The following is a 19,775-nucleotide window of genomic DNA, read 5'->3' on the forward strand; positions in this document are numbered from 1 at the left end:
CTTACTCACCTGGGCATCTTTGTTTCTATTTTTTGTTTTTTATCTTATCGACAGTGAGTTGAGATTACTGATAACATTATAAGAGGAAAATTTCAGTGACCTGTAGAGAGAGGTTTTAGGCCACCAGGCTTTCCAGTTTGGGCAGGGTTTATGTGAAGGGCTGCTTCTGCCTTTTCATTATACTGGAATCACAATGATAAAATGAAAACTTGACAGACTTCTGCATCCTTTGATTCTGAAAAAAGTTTCTCTGTATTTGTTGTACAAGCTGATTGTAACAAAGTACAAACTGATGAGTGCTCAGACTGTCCTTGGAGGGTGTGCTCAGGGTAGAGGCAGCTTGGAATAAAACATATTGGAGAACACTTGGGAGGAACCTTGCAGTTTTGTCTTTCAGTCTGTACATGAAAATCTATAGTAATGTGCCCTTTGGAAAACACATGATACAGTATTAAGGATCTTGCTAGCCAAATTAGTGAGTTAGTAGAGTACAATTTTAGAAGGTAAGTGCAAAGTCCTGAGTGCTATGTGTGCTGTTCTCACTCAGATAGCTTAGAAGATATAAAGCAGACAGTGTGTTGTTGTGGGGTTTTTTGTTGTTGTTGTTTTTATTTATTTATTTTGCACAGTATTGCCAAACTGTTGCTTTTTTCCCAGGGGGAAGGGAGACTACTTCAGGCTGGGCCATGGTTCTGACGTACATGTGCGGAAGCCACAGGTGGTGGAAGGACTGAGGGGGAAGAAGATCGTGCATGTGGCCGTTGGGGCCCTGCATTGCCTAGCAGTCACAGACTCGGGGCAGGTAAGGCTCCAAGTAGCCTGGGAGTGGGAAAAGTCAGACTTGTCTTGTTAAAACTGTCATACCTAGGATGGGCCTGGTGACATGTGCTTGTTATCTGAGCACTTGGGAGGCTGAAAGAAGAGAATTGATAGTTCAAGGCCAGTCTAGGCTGTTACATAGTGAGTTGCAGGCAAGCAACCTTGATTCAACACATCACACCAAGAAATAAAAACATAGAAATAGTTCCCCAAAGTCCCTTGATATTACAGTCAGGTTTGTATTGCTGGTAGGAATCACTCAACCAAGAGCAGCTTGTGGGAAAACAGAGGTTTATTTTGGCTTACAGGCTCAAAGGGAAGCTCCATGATGGCAAGGGAAAATGATTGCATGAGCAGAGGGTGGACATTACCCCCTGGCCCACATAAGGTAGACAACAGGAACAGGAGAGTGTACCAAACACTGGTATGGGAGAAACTGACTAAAACACCCATACTCACCCCCAATACACTGACTCCAGGAGGTGGTAATTCCCAAATCTCCATCAGCTGGGAACCTAGCATTCAGAACACACCTAAGTTTATGGGGGACACCTGAATCAAACCTCACTATGTCTCGCCCCTGGCCTCCATAAACATAACCACACATGATATAAAATGCAATGCACTCATCTAACTTTAAAAGTCCCCATAGTTTTTATCAATTCCAATGATAGTCATACATCCCCATAGTCTAAGATCTTTAAAATGAGCCATAATACCAAAAAAAAGTCCCCCCAAAACCCATAATAGCACAGAATAAACACTCATACTGCAAAAGATGGCATTGAGCATAGTGAAGGAACATTCAGCCAATACAAGATTTAAAATAACCAGGGCAAACATCAAACTCTGTACCTTCAAGTCCAACAATTGTAGTCAGTGACAAATCTCCAAGTCCAGTAATTCTAACCAGCAACAAGTTTCTGGTGTGCCAATTCTGCCCTTCTAGCTGGCCTACTCACAGTCCTGGAAAACTTAATCCTGGGGCTGGCTGCTCTTCTTGGCAGCCATCTTGTGGTCCCAGCATCTCCACTACAACCCACAGTTCTTCCTCATGGCTTCATCAGGTCTCCCTGGAGGAATCCAGCAAACCTGCTTCACACTGCCTATGGCCATTTCCAAAACACAAGACTGTGTTGCAAACTCAATGACTCTTTCCTACATTTCTTTTTTTGTTGCTGTTGTTATTTTTATTTATTTGAGAGCAACAGACAGAGAAAGAGGCAGAGAAAGAGAGAGAATGGGTGCGCCAGGGCCTCCAGCCACTGCAAATGAACTCCAGACGCGTTCGCCCCCTTGTGCATCTGGCTAAAGTGGATCCTGGGGAATCAAGCCTCGAACCAGGGTCCTTAGGCTTCACAGGCAAGCACTTAACAGCCCTTCTGCATTTCTTATACTCCACTGTACTAGGTAGGGTGTCAGTTTGTTAATCCTGGGGGGGATACTCCATGAGCACTGAGGCCCCTTCAAAAGAGTCTACATTCCTGTTGCCTCAGTGCAGGTCAGCTGGCCTAATCTCAAAGGCTGTAATCTCTCAATTGCAGCTGACTGGGCAGCAGTTCACCCAAAGATTTCATTTTTTCTGTGCCATATCCCTGTGCTTACACCAGTTCATTTCTATGCAGAGCAACCCTGTACAGCTTCTCAGGACATGGGCATAAAGCAAGCTTCTCACACAAACTGCTTCTAGCCCAGTCCAGGCAAAGCTCTTTCTCAGCCTCATAAGCCAAACCTCACAGTCCATAGTTCTTACTGCATTCAGGTCTTGCAGCTCAGACCAGAATAGTGCATCAAGCTGTACTTACAGAACTGCAAGGCATCTCTTCGGCCAAGGTTTCAAATCCTTCCACGTTCCTCTTGAAAACCATCCCCGAAAGGCCAAAGCCACGCAGTCCGGTGAGCAGCAACCTTACTCCTTAGTACCACTTTACTGTTGCAGTCAGGTTTGCATTGCTGGTGGAAATCACCCAACCAAGAGCAGCTTGTGGGGGAAAAAAAGAGGTTTATTTTTGCTTATAGGCTTGAGGGGAAGCTCCACAATGGCAGGGGAAAATGATGGCATGAGCAGAGGTTGGACATCACCCCATTACTCACATAAGGTAGACAATAGCAACAGGAGAGTGTGCCAAACACTGGTATGGGGAAACTGGCAATAACAGCCATAAACCTATCCCCAACAATACACTGGCTCCAGGAGGCATTAATTCCCAAATCCCCATCACCTGGGAATCTAGCATTCAGAACACCTAAGTTTATGGGGAACACCTGGATCAAACCACCACACTTGATGATCAGTGAAATAGAGGCACTATGTGGCACATGGGTCTGGAGTTCATTTGCAGTGGCAAGAGGCCCTGGTATGCCCATGCTTATTCTCTGTCTACCTTTTTTTCTCTCTTTGTTTCTCTTCTCTCTCCCTGTCTCTCAAATAAATAAATAAATAAAACAAAATAAATAAATAATATAATAATAATCATTTTAAAAGCTTGGCTATAGAGAGCCATGAAGATGGGACAACATTCATCTTGTTCATGTTATGCCTGCCCCACTGCCAGTACAGGTTGGAGTGGGACCTTGGGACAAAGTCCTTGCTGTTCTGAAGACCATGCAGAAATATGAAAATCAGTGAAGTTGCTCCTGCTGCAGAGCTGTGAGGAGCAATTTACTTTATTTAGAGCATTGATACATGTTGTAGTTATCTTTCTTGTTGCTGGGATAAATACCCAGCCAGAAGCAGCTTATGGGAGAAAAGAGTGTATTTCAAGCTTACAGATAGATTCCAGGGGAAGCTTCATCATGGTGAAAGAAACCATCTCACTTTATCATACAGAGAAACAATAGCCAGCACCAGCCAGCATGAGCTGACTCTGAACACACAGGGCTGGCCTCTACCCTAAAGCCTGGTCCTAGTGACACACTTCCTCCAGCAGGGCTCCACCTCCCAAAGACTACTAGATAGGAACTAAAGTAGGAAACTTAGTTACAACACTTGGAGGGGGCATTTCAGTCAAACCACCATAGTACTGGATAGCGGAGATACACATTGATAGTTATTAGCAAGATTTTCCCAGTTTATGTTCCCTTAGAACATCAAAAGTAGCACACTCATGCTCCTTTGTAAGTTTGAGAATTTCCTCTTTCTGTTCTTTCAAGTACCATGGCAATCACTGTAAGCATTTGAAGTCAATTTAAAGAAGATGTGACATGTTGAGAAACATAACTCTTCTCTCTTAAACAGGTATATGCTTGGGGAGACAATGACCACGGCCAGCAGGGAAATGGCACTACCACGGTTAACAGGAAACCCACGCTTGTGCAGGGTTTGGAAGGCCAGAAGATCACCCGAGTGGCTTGTGGATCATCACATAGCGTGGCATGGACAACAGTGGATGTGGCCACGCCCTCTGTCCATGAGCCTGTCCTCTTCCAGACTGCCAGAGACCCATTAGGTGCTTCCTATTTAGGTAACACAGATTTTTACCTCTTGGAGATCCTTCTATAGGTTATAGCTGCAGAATAGACTTTTTTAGTAATGCCAATAGTGCGAGGTTGTCGAGTTACTAACTCCATGATGAACTGGGAGGAGCTGGGGTGCACTCTTGTGTAACTTACGCTTATTGGAATGAAAAGTTTAGAGAAAGTTTAGTGATGGGTCTTGTATGATCACACTCTGACAGTGTTATATGTGTGCAACAGAAGATTTCCACTGGAATTTGTAATAAGCAGGGACTATTCTGGGTTGCCTTTTTTTTTTTTTAATATATTTTTTTTTAATTTTTTTGTTTATTTATTTGAGAGCAACAGACAGAGAGAGAGAGATACTGAGAGAGAGAGAGATTGACAGAGAGAGAGAGAATGGGCGCGCCAGGGCCTCCAGCCACTGCAAACGAACTCCAGACGCGTGCGCCCCCTTGTGCATCTGGCTAACGTGGGTCCTGGAGAATCGAGCCTCGAACCGGGGTCCTTAGGCTTCACAGGCAAGCGCTTAACCACTAAGCCATCTCTCCAGCCCTTTTTTTGGTTTTTTGAGGTAGGGTTTCACTCTAGCTCAAGCTGACCTAGAATTCACTATGTAATCTCAGGCTGGCCTTGAACTCAAGGCAATCCTCCTACCTCTGCCTTCTGAGTGCTGGGATTAAAGGTTCCAGTGTCTAACATCCTTGACCTAATGGGAAATGAAGGGGAACTAGTATAGATCGATGTATGCTATATGTTTTCAGAGAATGCTTCTTTTAGCTGTCAGATGGTCCAACACCTTGTTGTCTAATCTGTAACCAGCTGATCCTTCACCTATGAAATGAGTTCATACTGTCAGATACCTTGTGACTCTTATGTGAGCTGTGTCTAGTGTAGGTCTGACTGATGATCAGTGTGGTGTTAGGGGCCCAACTTGTACTGTTTCCTAGATCTGAGGAAAACTCACACTTGAGCAGCCCTGGTTACTTGAATGGAGGAGAGGAGGGCCAGGGATATAGCTCAATGGTAGAGAACGTGCATAGTATGCATAGGATCCTGGGTTTGACGTCCTGCACTTCGTAACAGGCACAACAAAGGATGGAGGGACAAAGTCAGTACTCCACCGCAGCATTAACTAAAGATTTTACTTTCAGATTCTGGTCAAGGAGCATATATTGAATTCGGATGGCAGCCTTCGGTCCCATTATCCCAAACAGGAATGAAGATGGAGGGAGGGTGAGAGAGAGAAAAAAGAGAGAGTGAGTTGCAGGAGAAGGAGGGAAGAGAGGGTTATACAGTGGTTAGCAGTATAAATATGGGAGTAAGGCACGCAGGGCAGCTAAGAAATAGAGTGTGAGTACTTTAGTTATGGGTATATGCCTAAATGGGATATAAATCTTTGCTGTGTCATTGCTGGTAGGGTAGCTAGATTGATGCCTGCTTTAAAAATGGTTGAAAATATTATTGGATTTAATTAAATTATTTTTAATCAATTGATTATAATAGACTAATTTTTTTGCCCTAATGGGAATGGAACTTAAGACCTTAGGCATGCTAGGCAAGTGTTTCACCACTGAGCTATAGCCCCAGCCCTCATTACTGACATGATAAAATAAACATTTTATATATTTTCCCTTATCATGTTGCTTTGCTGAATTTATTTAGTACTTCTGAGAATGTTGAGAGCATGATAGTAGAGGAAAAACATTCAATTTTTCACCACTAAATTCTAAACTTTCTTGTAGATTCTAATTTTGTTTGTTTTTGTTTTTGTTTTTCAAGGTAGGATCTCACTCTGGTCCAGGCTAACCTGGAATTCACTATGTAGTCTCAGGGTAGCCTGTAACTCAAAGGTGATCCTCCTACTTCTGCCTCTTGAGTGCTAGGATAAAAGGTGTGTCTCACCATGCCCAGCTTAGATTCTATTTTTTAATCAAATGTATTCCTATCCCTACCAGCTGTGAATTTAATTGAGTGCTAAATTCTATCATGTCTTTTCTGTGTCTATTGATAGTATAACATGAATCTTCTTGAGCATGTCTTTCTGGTGGATTTAATTGATTTTTTCAATATTGAGTAATGTTGTATATCTAGAATAAACCTCACTTTGTTGTTCTGCTTTGTATTTCTTCAGAATTCCCTGTTTTAATTATTACTGGCTTCTGTTCTCACCTTCTTGTTTTTTTAAACTTTTAAAATTGATAACCTCTGTACATATAGACAGTATATCATGATCATAATCCCTTCCCACTTTCTCTTTCCCTCTTCCAAATTCCCCCTTCACTTAATCCCTTCTCCTTTCCAAGAAGTCTCTCTTCTATTTTGATGTGGAGATCAATTTTAATTAGAAATTTAAAAAATCTGCATATATAAATTTAATTCATCTAAACTGCAGAAATTAAGGAAACTGAACTTTGAGTACTTTCAGTATATTAAAAATAATCTGATAGAAACCCAAAATATCTTGAGAATCCCAAATCACACAACTTTGGGAAAGTTTGTCATATAAAACTAGTTAATAATTTTTGTTTTATGTTTATAAAAAAGGGTATATCTTTTTTGATTTATCAGGGTTAAGTATGATATATACACAGATTTTATTGTATTTTGATATGCTCTTCCTAAACTCTTACCCAAGGATTTGTATGTAGTAGAGGGGCTTCCACTTCAAACAAATGTTAGACACACCATTTTCTGTTTCTGGCTTTATGTGAATGGCTTGGCAATTTAACCCCAAGCTGGCAGGCTTTGCAAGCAAATGTCTTTAACCATTAATCTTCCCAGCCCTAGACTTGGTTATTTTCATATCATCTATGTTTCTACTTACTTATGGGGTATAAATGTATTACATGTTTCTATCCGTATATTATGTGTTTGTATCCATTTGGGGGATGATGTCACTGGTTGGCTTTTCTTCTTGTAATTTTAATATTTTGTGTTACTTTTGCTGCCTACCTTCAAGTTTTTGACTGAGTGCCGCACATCACTGAATTTTGCTCTGGGTGTTAACTAGAGATTCTCTATGTTTACAAGTTTTCTTGAGCTTAATGTGGTTAAGCTACTCTGCAGGATTCGATTCTTTTCATATAAGTCCAGATCTCATGTATGAAGTCTTGAGCTAATTATTGCTACAACTAAGGTTAAGAGATTTCTGAGTACTCTTCCCAGAGCACTGTAGTCAGAGTCTCCCACCCAGTTGCCAGCAGTGGGCGCTGCTTCATGAGCAGCAAAATGCAGATTGGGTTTGTTGTGGAACTGACCTAATGGTCACACTTTATAGGAATAGAACAAACCATCGTCTGAAAATAGCTCTGGGGCTGGAGAGATGGCTTAGCAGTTAAGGCGCTTGCCTGAGAAGTTTAAGGGCCCAGGTTTGATTCTCTAGGTCCCACATAAGCCAGATGCACATGGTGGCACATGCATCTGGAGTTTGTTTGCAGTGGCCCAGGCACAGTCATTCTTCCTCGCCCCTCCCCACTCTCTCTGTCTCTAATAAATAAATAAATAATAAAATCTTTAAAAAAAATTTAAAAACAGCTCTGGTTTTCTATTTTTGTTTTTCAGGTGTGCCTTCAGATACCGATTCTCCTGCTGCAAGTAATAAAATAAGTGGTGCAAATAATTCCAAGCCAAATCGCCCTTCACTTGCTAAAATCCTTCTGTCATTGGATGGAAACCTTGCCAAACAACAAGCCTTATCACATATTCTCACGGCACTGCAAATCATGTATGCCAGGTAGGCTTGTGTGTTAATTTTTTAAAGATATTTGTTTATGTGCAAGGAGAGAGAAAGGGAGAGGGAGAAGGGGTGGGGAGAGAGACAGAATGGGTGTGCCAGGGCCTCTAGGTGCTGCAAACAAACTTCACACACATGCACCACTGTCTTTACATGGGTACTGGGGAATCAAACCCTGGTCGTTAGGCTTTGCAGACAAGTACCTTAACTGCTGAGCCATCTCTCCAGCTGTGGTTTGTAACTTTTTAATTGACCATAGATCTCCAAGAATGTTATGTTATTATCTGTACGTTGCAAATCACTTGTCCTTCAATGACAATTAATGGTATTTGTGTGCTTTTTCCCTCCTGGGTATTAAAATGTAAGTCAGAAAACTAAGTTAAAGGGGCTGTGAAGTTGGCTTAATAGGTTAAGAAAGCTTGTTGCACAAGTTTGAGGGCCTGAGTTCTACCTTAAGTACCCACAAAAGGTAGATAAAATGACTATAGGCTGTAACTGCAGTGCTGAGGGGATGAAAACAGAAGGATTGCTAAAGCTTGCTGGTCAGTCCTTCTAACTGAAAAAAGATGAGATAAAGGTTCAGTGAGAGACTCTTTCTAAAGAAAATATGACAGAAAAACCCCATAGAGGAGGACTGTTAATATTCTTCTCTGACTTTCATATACGTACTCACAGGGCATGCACATCACCTCCCCCCCACCCATGAAAGCCAATGTAAAGTTATTTTCCTTTCTTTGTCAATAGGTTTTTAGTGTTAAAATGTAGAAAAGAGAACGTAAGCGCCACAGGATGGTGAGAGTGCTTTGCAATACTGTCTTCCAGACACAAAGCAGTAAAGGTACTCATGACCTCACCTGCTACCTACACAAAACTTACAGAATATATGGGCAAAAAATCAAAACAGATAACATTGAAGGGAAAGGGTCAATGTGCTTCAGTGACATGTTCCAGTGACTAAAGACTTCTGCTAGGCTTGATCTCTACAAAGTTCCATCATTTCCCAGTATTGACACTTGAGGACAGGGGTGTTTACCACCTGGTACCCTAGGGGACAGTGAAGGTCCTCACAGAAGACTGTTAGCTAGAGAGCAAAGGCTAAGAGAGTCATAGAGAGTTCAGTCATTGGTCAGTGTGGAGCAAGTTTTTATTAGATACCAGATTGCCTGGTGTTGGGCTCTCTACCTCAGGTTCTAACAGTAATTAAACAGAATTTCTTTAAAAAAATTTTTAATTAATTTATTGATTTAAGAGAGTGAGAGAGAAAGAGGGAGGGAGGGAGGGAGGAGAGAGAGAATGGGCATGGCAGGGCTTCCAGACACTGCATATGAACTCCAGATGCAAGTGCCACCTTGTGCATCTGGCTTACATGGGTCCTGGGGAATCAAACTGAGGTCCTTAGGCTTTGTATACAAATGCCTTAACCATCTTTCCAGCCCCTAAACAGAATTTCTTAAGGTGATTTAGAGGCTTATTCTGTTCTGGTATTAGGTAGTTTTTGACTTTTAATTACTGTGGCTATTCAGATACAGCCATGTGTCACTTAACAATGAGGTTGCATCCTGAGAAATGCATTGTGTTAATGTCATAAGGAGTGTGGGTATGCAAATTAATCTTGCTTCAGCCTTACTAGGTGATAGAGTCCTATAAGATCACAGTTGTTATTATGTCTCATTTGCCTACAGATAAGATCTGGAGTGAACAGCTAGCTTAGAGCTGATGGATACCTTGTAGCAATGCCCACATATCCTATGAGAAAGAGGACATGCTGCAGTGAGCACTTGTCTCATCTTGCTGCTCCCTGTGGTTCTCTGGTGAAAGGGTCGCTCACCATAGGCCTGGCCTTCTGTTCTTACAGAGACACAGTGGTCGGCGCCCTGATGCCGGCTGGCATGCTCGCCCCGGTGGAATGCCCTTCATTTTCCTCCTCAGCACCCGCTTCTGATGCATCGACCATGGCCAGTCCCATGAATGGAGAGGAAGGCCTGCTGGCTACTGATCTTGAGGACCGACTGAGTCCAAATCCATGGCAAGAGAAGAGAGAGGTAAAAGCAAATATGAAGGCAGTACTGGTTTAGGTAGAAAGGAAATGAAAGTTTCTTAGCGTAGGAAAAGCTTGGTCATTCTGTCACTTAGTTTTTGTGTCTGCTACTATATTTGTGTCTACTTCTTTGACTTTTGAGCTTGAATTAGCAAAAGGCATTCTATGTTAAGAAGATTTTCTAGTGTTGGAATAAAAATAAGTTTATTATTATTTTTTTAATTATTGAATAGAATTTGGAAATGTTAAAATGTAGAAACCAGAAAAGTTGTAACTTACTTGGGTAAAAAAGTTTGTCAGGATGGGTGTGGTGGCACACGCCTTTAATCCCAGCACTTAGGAGGCAGAAGTAGGAGGATCACCATTGACTTTGAGGCCACCCTGAGAATATAGAGTAAATTCCAGGTCAGCCTGGGCTAGAGTGAGTACCTACCTTGAAAAACAAAACAAAACAAAACAGAAAGTTAGTCAGAGATGTGATCTGAACGTAGTTGGATTCACATGACCTGCTGTTTTCAGGGCTGTTTAGGCCCACCGAGGGTGTGAGGGTGGTGGCTGGTGTGTGATGTAAGCACAGTGTGACCTCTGTAAAATATGGAACATCCCATAATGCTGCAAGTATGTTTAGATCAGGCACTTTAGACTTGTTTGGGAAGTCATACTACTGAGCTGTAAACCCTCCTGCTCTACTCTCCAATTAGATTGTGTCCTCTGAGGATGCCGTGACCCCCTCTGCAGTGACACCGTCTGCTCCCTCGGCATCCTCTCGGCCATTTATCCCAGTGACAGATGACCCAGGAGCTGCCAGCATCATTGCAGAAACCATGACTAAAACGAAAGAGGTCAGCAGGCATTCTTCTTTTACTTTAGTGTAAAGTGATCTAAATGTACATGAAATCTACAGAAATGGTATTTAGTTTTAGAATATGGTATATTTCATATGCCAGTTACTTAGGTTCTTACGTTATTGACATTTCAACCATTTGTGAGACTGCTAGGATACAGTCATTGCTTCATGCTTCCATTTCGTACTTTGAGTGTCTCCAAGATGCTCTGACTAATCACTAGACCTACTCAGACATTGGTCATTGCCCCGACCACATCCCCGTAGGTCTAGTGCTCAGCCACGTGCTGTGTTCCATGCCACTAATCTTCTACAGAATAATTCTTTTGTTCTGCACTGTTGTAGATCTACCTCCTGAATGACAGGGTTGGAGCTCTGTGATTCTGTCAGATTTCTCTACTGGGATTTAGGATGCTCATTAAGTACTTATGAAAATATTCTTTGAGACTATGGAAATAGTATGCTTTCCCTCATGCTCCCTCACTCACCAGTATGTACAATCTGTGACTAATACCAACTGAATCCATTATACTGTGGTACTTGTTACAGGGTCAATTTCAAAAGTTTGTCATTTCTTATAGAATGTGAATGTTGCCATTTTCTATAAGAGAATTTTTTGGGGGGGGTTACATGCTTTCTTTTTCTTTTTTAAACAAATCTTTAAAATTTAATTTTATTTATTTGAGAGAGAGAGAAACAGGCAGGTAGAGGGAGAGAATGGGTGCACCAGGGCCTTCAGCTGCTGTAAATGAACTTCAGACGCATGTGCCATTTTGTGCATCTCACTTATGTTGGTCCTGGGGAATTGAACCTGGGTCCTTTGGCTTTGCAGGCAAGTGCCTTAACTGCTAAGCCATCTCTCCAGCCCACATGTTTTCTTTTTCTATTACTGGTACCCCCCCCCCAAAAAAAATCTTGGTTCTTTTTACTAGAGAATGCTACTTAGAAGTCATTATTTGGACTCTTCATATGCTCATTGCTATTAGGGTAACAGAATTAAGGAATAATACATATGTGTGCATCCCAAGTTCACACCAATAAAATTGATTTTATCCAAACAAGGATTTGTTCTGGTTTTTACTTTCTGTATTTATAACTCTCTTCTCTGTAGATGCGTTCCCCAGTTCTGCACCAGATCACCTTACCTTGCACACATTCTCTCCCTCACTATCTTTTGGCAGTTGGGGAGAAATGTGCATTTTTAAAATGTACTTTGAAATCCTTGATTTATTGTTACTAGTGGCAGAATATATGTTCTGTGGAAATTAGTCATAACTCTGTGGCAATATGAAGGCCACTATTGATAAATTTAGTCTCTTGAATCAACTTCTGATTTCTGGAAATTTGGAGATGAGTGTTAATACAGAAATTATGTTGAAGAAAGTGTGATATTTGCTGTTAGTTTCTTTATTACAAGTTCATTTAAGTGGCATGGGCATTACCTAGGCTATATCCTAGAAAGTTCCTATCAGTTATGTTTTTGTTTAAATCAAGTTATAACGCATAATTCATATTCTATTGATATGTGTTGTTCATGTTTAAAAATATGTAGCCAGTACCTTTATTTTATAACAACTCTTATAGACATATTTTCTTTTTTAAAATATCTCCATTAAGAAATGTTAGATTTGGGCTGGAGAGATGGCCTAGCGGTTAAGCGCTTGCCTGTGAAGCCTAAGGACCCCGGTTCGAGGCTCGGTTCCCCAGGTCCCACGTTAGCCAGATGCACAAGGGGGCGCACGCGTCTGGAGTTCGTTTGCAGAGGCTGGAAGCCCTGGCACGCCCATTCTCTCTCTCTCTCCCTCTATCTGTCTTTCTCTCTGTGTCTGTCGCTCTCAAATAAATAAATAAATAAAAATTAAAAAAAAGAAATGTTAGATTTCAACTTAAGTATCTTAAGATTGAAGATACTTTATATGGTTAATATTATGTATAATATTTTGGATGCTTTTGCGAGCATATTCTGGGTATCATGAGTTTCACTTTCTGAGTCTCTATGCAGAGAAGTCTGCTCTGTGTACGGAGAACCTGGTCCCAGCACACAGAGATATGGTTTCCAGGGCACACCAAGTGCATCACATCCCTCTTCAGGCTTTTGAGTAGAGCTGGGCTTCCTCCAGCTCCTTTCTGTTTCAATTCCTATACTGGATTTACTGAGGTCACAAAGGCAGAGAGAAGCATGGAGTCTCTTCTCTATATCTTTACACTTCGGTATGCCTGACTCTGCCTGGGGAGGGCAGAGGGCTAGTGCTTGCTCCTGTACCACACAAGACTGCAATAATGTTCATTCTAGCTCAGAGGCTGTGGGGTGCCTCAGCTTTGACTTTCCCCTTTCCACAAGTGTAACTCTAGTGCTCACTTACTTGAGGATCTTGTGTTTTGAACAAGTCAGGTAGCTGACCCAGATTAGGTGCCTCAAGGGTCGTGCCTTGGTGAAGTGGGAGGACTCCGATTCTGGGAAGCGACTCCCAGCAGATAAGCCAGCGTCTCCTAGGTTATAGAGGGGAAAAGGTGTATGACCACGCTTGAGGTATGCTGAAGTTGACATTCTGAGAGTGAAAAGTTACAGAGAAAAAGCACTTTTTATATTATTTCCTCTTTTTTAAGGATCCCTGGGAGGAAGAGAATGTGAATAGTGTTAGATGCAAATAACTCACTTTCAATAAGGTTGTGGGAAAGAGTGGGGAAGATCTAGACAAAACGTGTAATGTTATGGTATAAAATATAGTTGGTAGAAAATTCCCAAGGTTTCACATAATGTAGCTGTATTTGAATTCTCCCACTGTAATGGGTATCCCAACTTGGTCATAATAGTAAATAGTCACTTCTTTATAGTTTAAGCATTCCTCTCTGACAGATGCTATTGGTACTTTGTAAAACAGTTAATTGTTCTTGCAAACTTGGTTCATAGCTTGAAGGAGGTATTGGGGCCTGCCATTTCTTAATTAATATGGTTTTTAATGTCTCTTCTTCACTAGTGGTAGCATGTCCTTTGTGTCCCTGGGTAAACTGATGAATTGTTATGTCTCTGCATGTTCTTTATTTTAATTTAGGATGTTGAAAGCCAAAATAAAGCATCAGGTCCAGAGCCTCAGTCCTTGGATGAATTCACCAGTCTACTAGTTGCAGATGACACCCGTGTGGTAGTGGATCTGCTCAAGCTGTCAGTGTGCAGCAGGGCTGGGGACAAGGGCCGGGACGTCCTCTCAGCCGTGCTGTCTGGCATGGGCACTGCCTACCCACAGGTGAGTGGTGGTGAGGGCTGGTTTACCTGCTCCATGGGAGGGCAGCCTTTTCCACAGAGGGTCTGTCATAGTTCATATATGCTAGACTCCTCCATGGGCAGCATTTAGAAGCTGCCCTTTCAAACAAAGCACACACTGATTCCCCAGTGACTCCATGGCTGTGCGAGAGCTGTGTGTCTTACTCTTCCTGGTTTGTAGAGCTCCTTATACAAGTCCCCGTCTGTTGTGTGCTTTCAGCTGCACTTCATTTGGTATAGTGGTTTATATGTATGTAAGGGATAAGGTAGTGATCTGGCTTCATTTTTTCCCCCCGGATTGCAAACCAGTTGCTCTAACATTATTTGTGAATCACCTGACTTCCCCTAATGACTTTAAAAACTACTTTTATCATACTCCTGTGTTCTTGTATGTATTTGGGTCTATTTTCAGATTCTTGTTCTGTTTCACTGAAATGGCTCCTTAAGCTCTAATGTCACAGTATTTGAACATATGTTCCAATATTTGGTAGAGCTGGGTCTAGTATGGCTTTTGTCACTGAGGAAATGTTCTGTGTGTGAGCCATCTGGGGCTGAGGCCACCAGACATGTGTGGGATATTGATCACTTAAAATGCAGCTAGTATATGTGAAAAACCAAAGGTTTTATTGTACTTTTAACTTAAATTTGGGGGCTGAGCATGGTGCTGCTTTCTTGTGGCCCCTGCACTCAGAAAGCAGCAGACTGTGGATCACACATCGTTTATGTCCAGCCTGGGACTAAGCACATGGGACCAGTGGCAACTCAACTGGTCTAGACAAGTGTAGAACATAATGTCGGTATCCTGTCAGTGTGTCTTAGACGTAGGACTGAGCGGCCCTGAGGTCCTGGGGCTTCTTCCTTGAAGGACTCATTTATCAGCAGCCTCACTCTGCCTTTTCAGAACTGTGAACAGTTCTGTGCCTGGGAGCCTGGTATGGCCCTCCTGGTTGTAGTACTTCCGGTATGTTTCTCAGTCCCATGCCCCCCACCCAGACAACAAGGTAGTCAAGTATGAGTGGGTGCTCTTCAAGTCACACTAGGTAGTTTGGTGGTTATTTTAAGGGCTTATAGTTCCTTTATTATTAAGGAAGAATTTTAGTTTTTTTATTTCTGGTTTTTCAAGGCAAGATATATGGCATAATTCAAAGAGAGTAAACTAAGCTAAACAGCAATATACAGAGAATTTAAAAAATATTTTTTAATTTATTTGTGAGCAGAGAAAGAAGGAAAGCGAGACATAGAGTGAGGGAGAAAGAGACTATGAATGAATGAATATGGGTACTCCAGGGCCTCTATCCACTGCAAACAAACTCCAGATATATGCACCGCTTTGTGGGTCTGGTTCTCCAGGGTGCTAGGGAAATCAAACTCGGGTCATTAGGTTTTATTTAACTGCTAAGCCATCTCTCCAGGTTGAGAATGTTTGTTTTTTGGAGCTGGGGAAGGAACAGAGTGCCACATAACCCAGAATGGTCTTGAACTTGGCTTGGATTCCTGTGTGTGGGTTTTCAGGAGTGTGCTACCACACCTGGTGTAGAGCATGATTTTTAGCCCAAGTTTGTCGCATTTGTGAGAGAAAGGATGCGAATGAGAACTTTGATTTAGAACACTACCCAGGATTTGCCACACAGATCTCTCTTCAGGTGTGATTCTTGTGCTTTATCTCAGTAGACAATGGGGACTCCCTTTATATACAGAGGAGGAAACGGAAACCCCAGAGGTTGTTGTTGGCCTGAGACCACACACACTGGTGGATAGAGGGATTTTGCTGGAACCCTGAGGTCTCTGGTACCAGTCACATCTCTGGCCCCTGTTAGTTCTTGCAGCCCCCAGAGAATTATGGTCTCTCTCCCTGATCATAGATGGGCTTCACAGAGGAAGGGTCTGAAATCCAAGGTTCCTAGTAGGTTTGCACATAGTTATTAGTGGTGTTGACATGTGCTTGTTCGGTGACCCAAGTTCTAGGAGAGACAGAAGCAAGAGTGCAGTAAATTTTAAACTGTCCTTGCAGCAGTGAGAGGCTTCTCCTATGCCCTGCTCTGACCAAATATTTGGAACTTTTAACAAAAACAGGGTCTGGGGAGATGGCTCACCCTGAGTTCAATTCCACAGTACCATATGAACAGCTGGACGTGGCCTTGCTTGCCTATAATCCCATCCTATGGCAATCTGAGACCAGGGAATAGTTGGGGCTCACTAGTCAGCTGGTCTGATCAAAAACAGCAGCTCTGGGGTCAGTGAAAGACTGTCTCGGGAGATAAAGCAGAAGAGCGAGAGAGGACACCTGCCATCCTCCACTAGCCTTAGCACGTGTGTGTACAAGGCACACAACTTTGCATGTGCGTTTCTCCCTTCCACCACCCTCAGCACATCACACACACACACACACACACACACACACACACAAAAAGACAGGGCTAGAGAGATGGCTTAGTGGTTAAGGTGCTGGCCTGCAAAGCCTAAGGACCCATGTTTGACTCTCCAGGTTCCACATAAGCCAAATGCACAAGGTGACACCAGTACACAGGTTACACATGCGCACGAGGTGGCTCACGCATCTGGAGTTCAGTTGCTCTAGCTCGAGGCCCTCGTGTGCCAATTCTCTCTCTCTGTGTCTCTTTCTCATAAAGAAAAAAAAAGGCCAGTCTTTTGGGCTTCCTTCAAAAATAAGTAAAAAAGTAAAAAAAAAAACAAGTAAAAGAAAAAAAGAGTAAAAGAGTAATCCTGGAAAGTAAACCATTCTATTTTCCAGGTTGAAAATGAGAGCCTACATATTATTGCTATTATGGCATATCCTCGTTTGTTTTAAAATGATAAGGAGTTTTTGTTCATCAGTAGTATTAAGTATTAAGCACTTAGATGGTATAACCCAAGTCCCCTTTTTTAAAGTAAGAAGTTTATGGACTATCATTTGCGAGTGTAGTATGCTTGAACCCTCAGTGTCCCAGGTCAAGAAGAAATGCCCCTATCATGTTCATGTGTGTAACCCCTCTGAGAGACTCTGCCACAGGTGGGGCCTGTGTGGTCAGGTGCTGATTTATTTTCTACCCCCTCTTGACTCTTATTACTTAGAGGATCTTGGACATTTTTATGAACTGTCTGCTTCTTTCCACAATATTTTTGTCCCTGAGGCAGACTTTCACACCAGGAAGTAATCTTGTCTTGATGCAAAAGGAGATTGTTGTCGTCATTCCAATTCCGGTCTGTCACTGTGGGGTACCTTCGGGTACTTCTCTGTGTATAAAGCCTCCCAGCGTCTTTGTAAGCTCCATGCTCCCTTTCTTTGATGGTGAGGAAACAAACTTTGACATAAACCTTAGTTTCTTAAGTGAGTTTCCTAAACTCCTTTATTCTGCTAACTAGAACAGGATGAGCCTGAGTGGGGTTCAGATGACCAAGGGGTAGAGCCAGCCCATGAGCCTACTTATTTCTTGATTTCTTTCCACCAGGTGGCAGATATGTTATTGGAGCTCTGTGTCACCGAGTTAGAAGATGTAGCCACAGACTCACAAAGCGGCCGCCTTTCCTCGCAGCCAGTGGTGGTGGAGAGTAGCCACCCCTACACAGACGACACTTCCACCAGCGGCACGGTGAAGATACCAGGTACCTGGGCAGGGCTTCAGGGTCCACTGTCTGCAAAAGGAATTGGTTCTGCAGTGGGAATAAGCATCTGCCTTTTTTTTTTTTTTTTTTTTTCTAAGGTAGTATTTTGCTGTAGCCCAGACTGACCTGAAATTTACTGTGTGGTCTCAGGGTGTCCTCAAACTTACAGTGATCCTCATACCCTGGCCTTCTGAGTGCTTGGATTAAAGGCGTGTGCCACCACGCCTGGCAGGCATCTACCTTTTTTAGGAAAGAGTAGAATTGCTTCAGACTCATCTCACTTTCCAGGGAATGTCATTTTACACAGAAGCTACACCAAGTATATGCTTAACTATACAGCAGTCAGGTGGATGCCCTGTGACTAAGATTTAGGTCTCAAGTCAACTTCCAGAAGCACTCTGTACATCCTCTGAGTGAAGCCATCCAATGTTGAACCAATACTGGCTTCTAGACAGCATCTGTTAGCCAAGTGTACATCTTTAATTTCTTTTCTCCTCCCCTCCTTCTTCCCCTGTACAACTCATATGCTGAGAGTCTACCCTGAGCCGCTGAGCTTCCCCTCCTCAGTATAAGCCTCCTGCTGCATACTCCTGCTGAAATCCAGCACGTCTTTCTGGTTTAGAGGCACTATTAGGCCATCCCTTTGGCAAGGCCTTTGCTAGTTGCAACCAGCCTTAGGAAACACCCACTGTCTGCATCCCTTTGTGATGTCGGCTGCCCATGATGGTCGGCTTTTTCATTTGGGGTTGCAAACTAGGGCTTTTCTCATGGAATCATATTCCTCACGTTATTAGCTGGTGTAGGTTAGAATGAGCCATTTTTCATCATCTTTTAGTTGATTGCCCAGGGATGCTGTCTGCATATAAAAGGGTTTTCAGGAAAAGGAATCTCTTATCAGTGTTTCAAGGTGACCAGTTTGTTTGTTTTTTTATATCATTGTGAACCTATGGATTTTTAAAAAATATTTTATTTGTTTACTTTAAAGGGGTGGGGAGATAGATAATGGGTACGCCAGGGCCTGTAACCACGGTAAACATACTCCAAATGAATGTGCCACCTTGTTCATCTGGCTTATGTGGGTACTAAGGAATTGAACCTGGGTCCCTAGACTTTGCAGGCAAGTGCCTTAGCCACTAAGCCATCTCTCCAACCCCCCATGGATTGGTTGTAATCACTGCTCCCATCTCTAAACAATGGCCACCTCTTCAGTGTCCCTTTCATAATGATTCTGGTGGTCTATCACTAGTTCCCATGCTGTCTGCCATGATGAGGAACCTCCGGGGTTGTCTTGTAGGCTCCACCTTCAACTTAGCATCAGTGTTACTTTGAAAGAAGGGATTTCCAGATCACAGCTTGGTGATGGGAGGTTCTCATTATTTCTTTATCTTTCAGTGGAAGAGATAGGTGGATAAATCATTGGACAGACAGATAAACGGACTGTTGAGTGCAGAAGTATGGGCTTCTACTACCTTGTTGTGTCCCATCTGTCTCTTCTGCCATGTCAAATTTTGGTTTATTTGCACATTGCTTATACAATAGACTTAGGATATAGTTCTGTTAATCTTTTGATTTAATTTTATTTTTCATAAATTAAAAATAACTTCGAGATGTATTTGATTATCCTGATTCACTTCATGTGGTAAGAAATTTAGTGACTCTATATAAAACTTTTGAATATTTGTGGAAAAATAAGAAAGTATGATGCTGTCCAGTTGCTTCTAACGCCTCTGGATAAAGTAACAAAGGAAAAAAATGAGCTCAGAGATGACCCAGCTCAAGGTGTACATAAACAGTTGAAAGGTTTTTAAAGTATGCCTTGGGAGAGGCTCTTCTTTCCCACAGCCATAGGGCTTAAGATGGAGAAAACCAACCCCAAGCCCTCGTCATGTGATTGACTGACTTATAAGGCAAACTCAAGTCCCAGCCCTCAGTGGTGTTGGTGATTAAAGTGAGGACACTGGTTGGCAAAGAGAGAGATCCTGTGACTTAGAATGGTGATGTGTGGACAACTCAGGAT

At 42.4% G+C, this 19,775-nt stretch overlaps 1 protein-coding gene across 4 annotated transcripts in view; it reads left to right on the forward strand.

Moving 5' to 3' along the window:
• The window catches only part of Herc2 (HECT and RLD domain containing E3 ubiquitin protein ligase 2), a 214,552-nt gene that overhangs the window by 157,540 nt on the left and 37,237 nt on the right, over positions 1–19,775 (forward strand). For all 4 annotated transcript variants that reach the window (XM_004661943.2, XM_045145018.1, XM_045145020.1 and 1 more), the window contains 7 exons: positions 658–802; positions 4,058–4,283; positions 7,840–8,011; positions 9,867–10,053; positions 10,751–10,891; positions 13,947–14,138; positions 17,605–17,758. In XM_004661943.2, the coding sequence (XP_004662000.2) occupies positions 658–802; positions 4,058–4,283; positions 7,840–8,011; positions 9,867–10,053; positions 10,751–10,891; positions 13,947–14,138; positions 17,605–17,758 (1,217 nt within the window). The remainder of the gene's footprint in view (positions 1–657; positions 803–4,057; positions 4,284–7,839; positions 8,012–9,866; positions 10,054–10,750; positions 10,892–13,946; positions 14,139–17,604; positions 17,759–19,775) is intronic.

This window comes from Jaculus jaculus, chromosome 3, assembly GCF_020740685.1.
Source record: "Jaculus jaculus isolate mJacJac1 chromosome 3, mJacJac1.mat.Y.cur, whole genome shotgun sequence".
Classification (NCBI taxonomy): Eukaryota; Metazoa; Chordata; class Mammalia; order Rodentia; family Dipodidae; genus Jaculus; species Jaculus jaculus.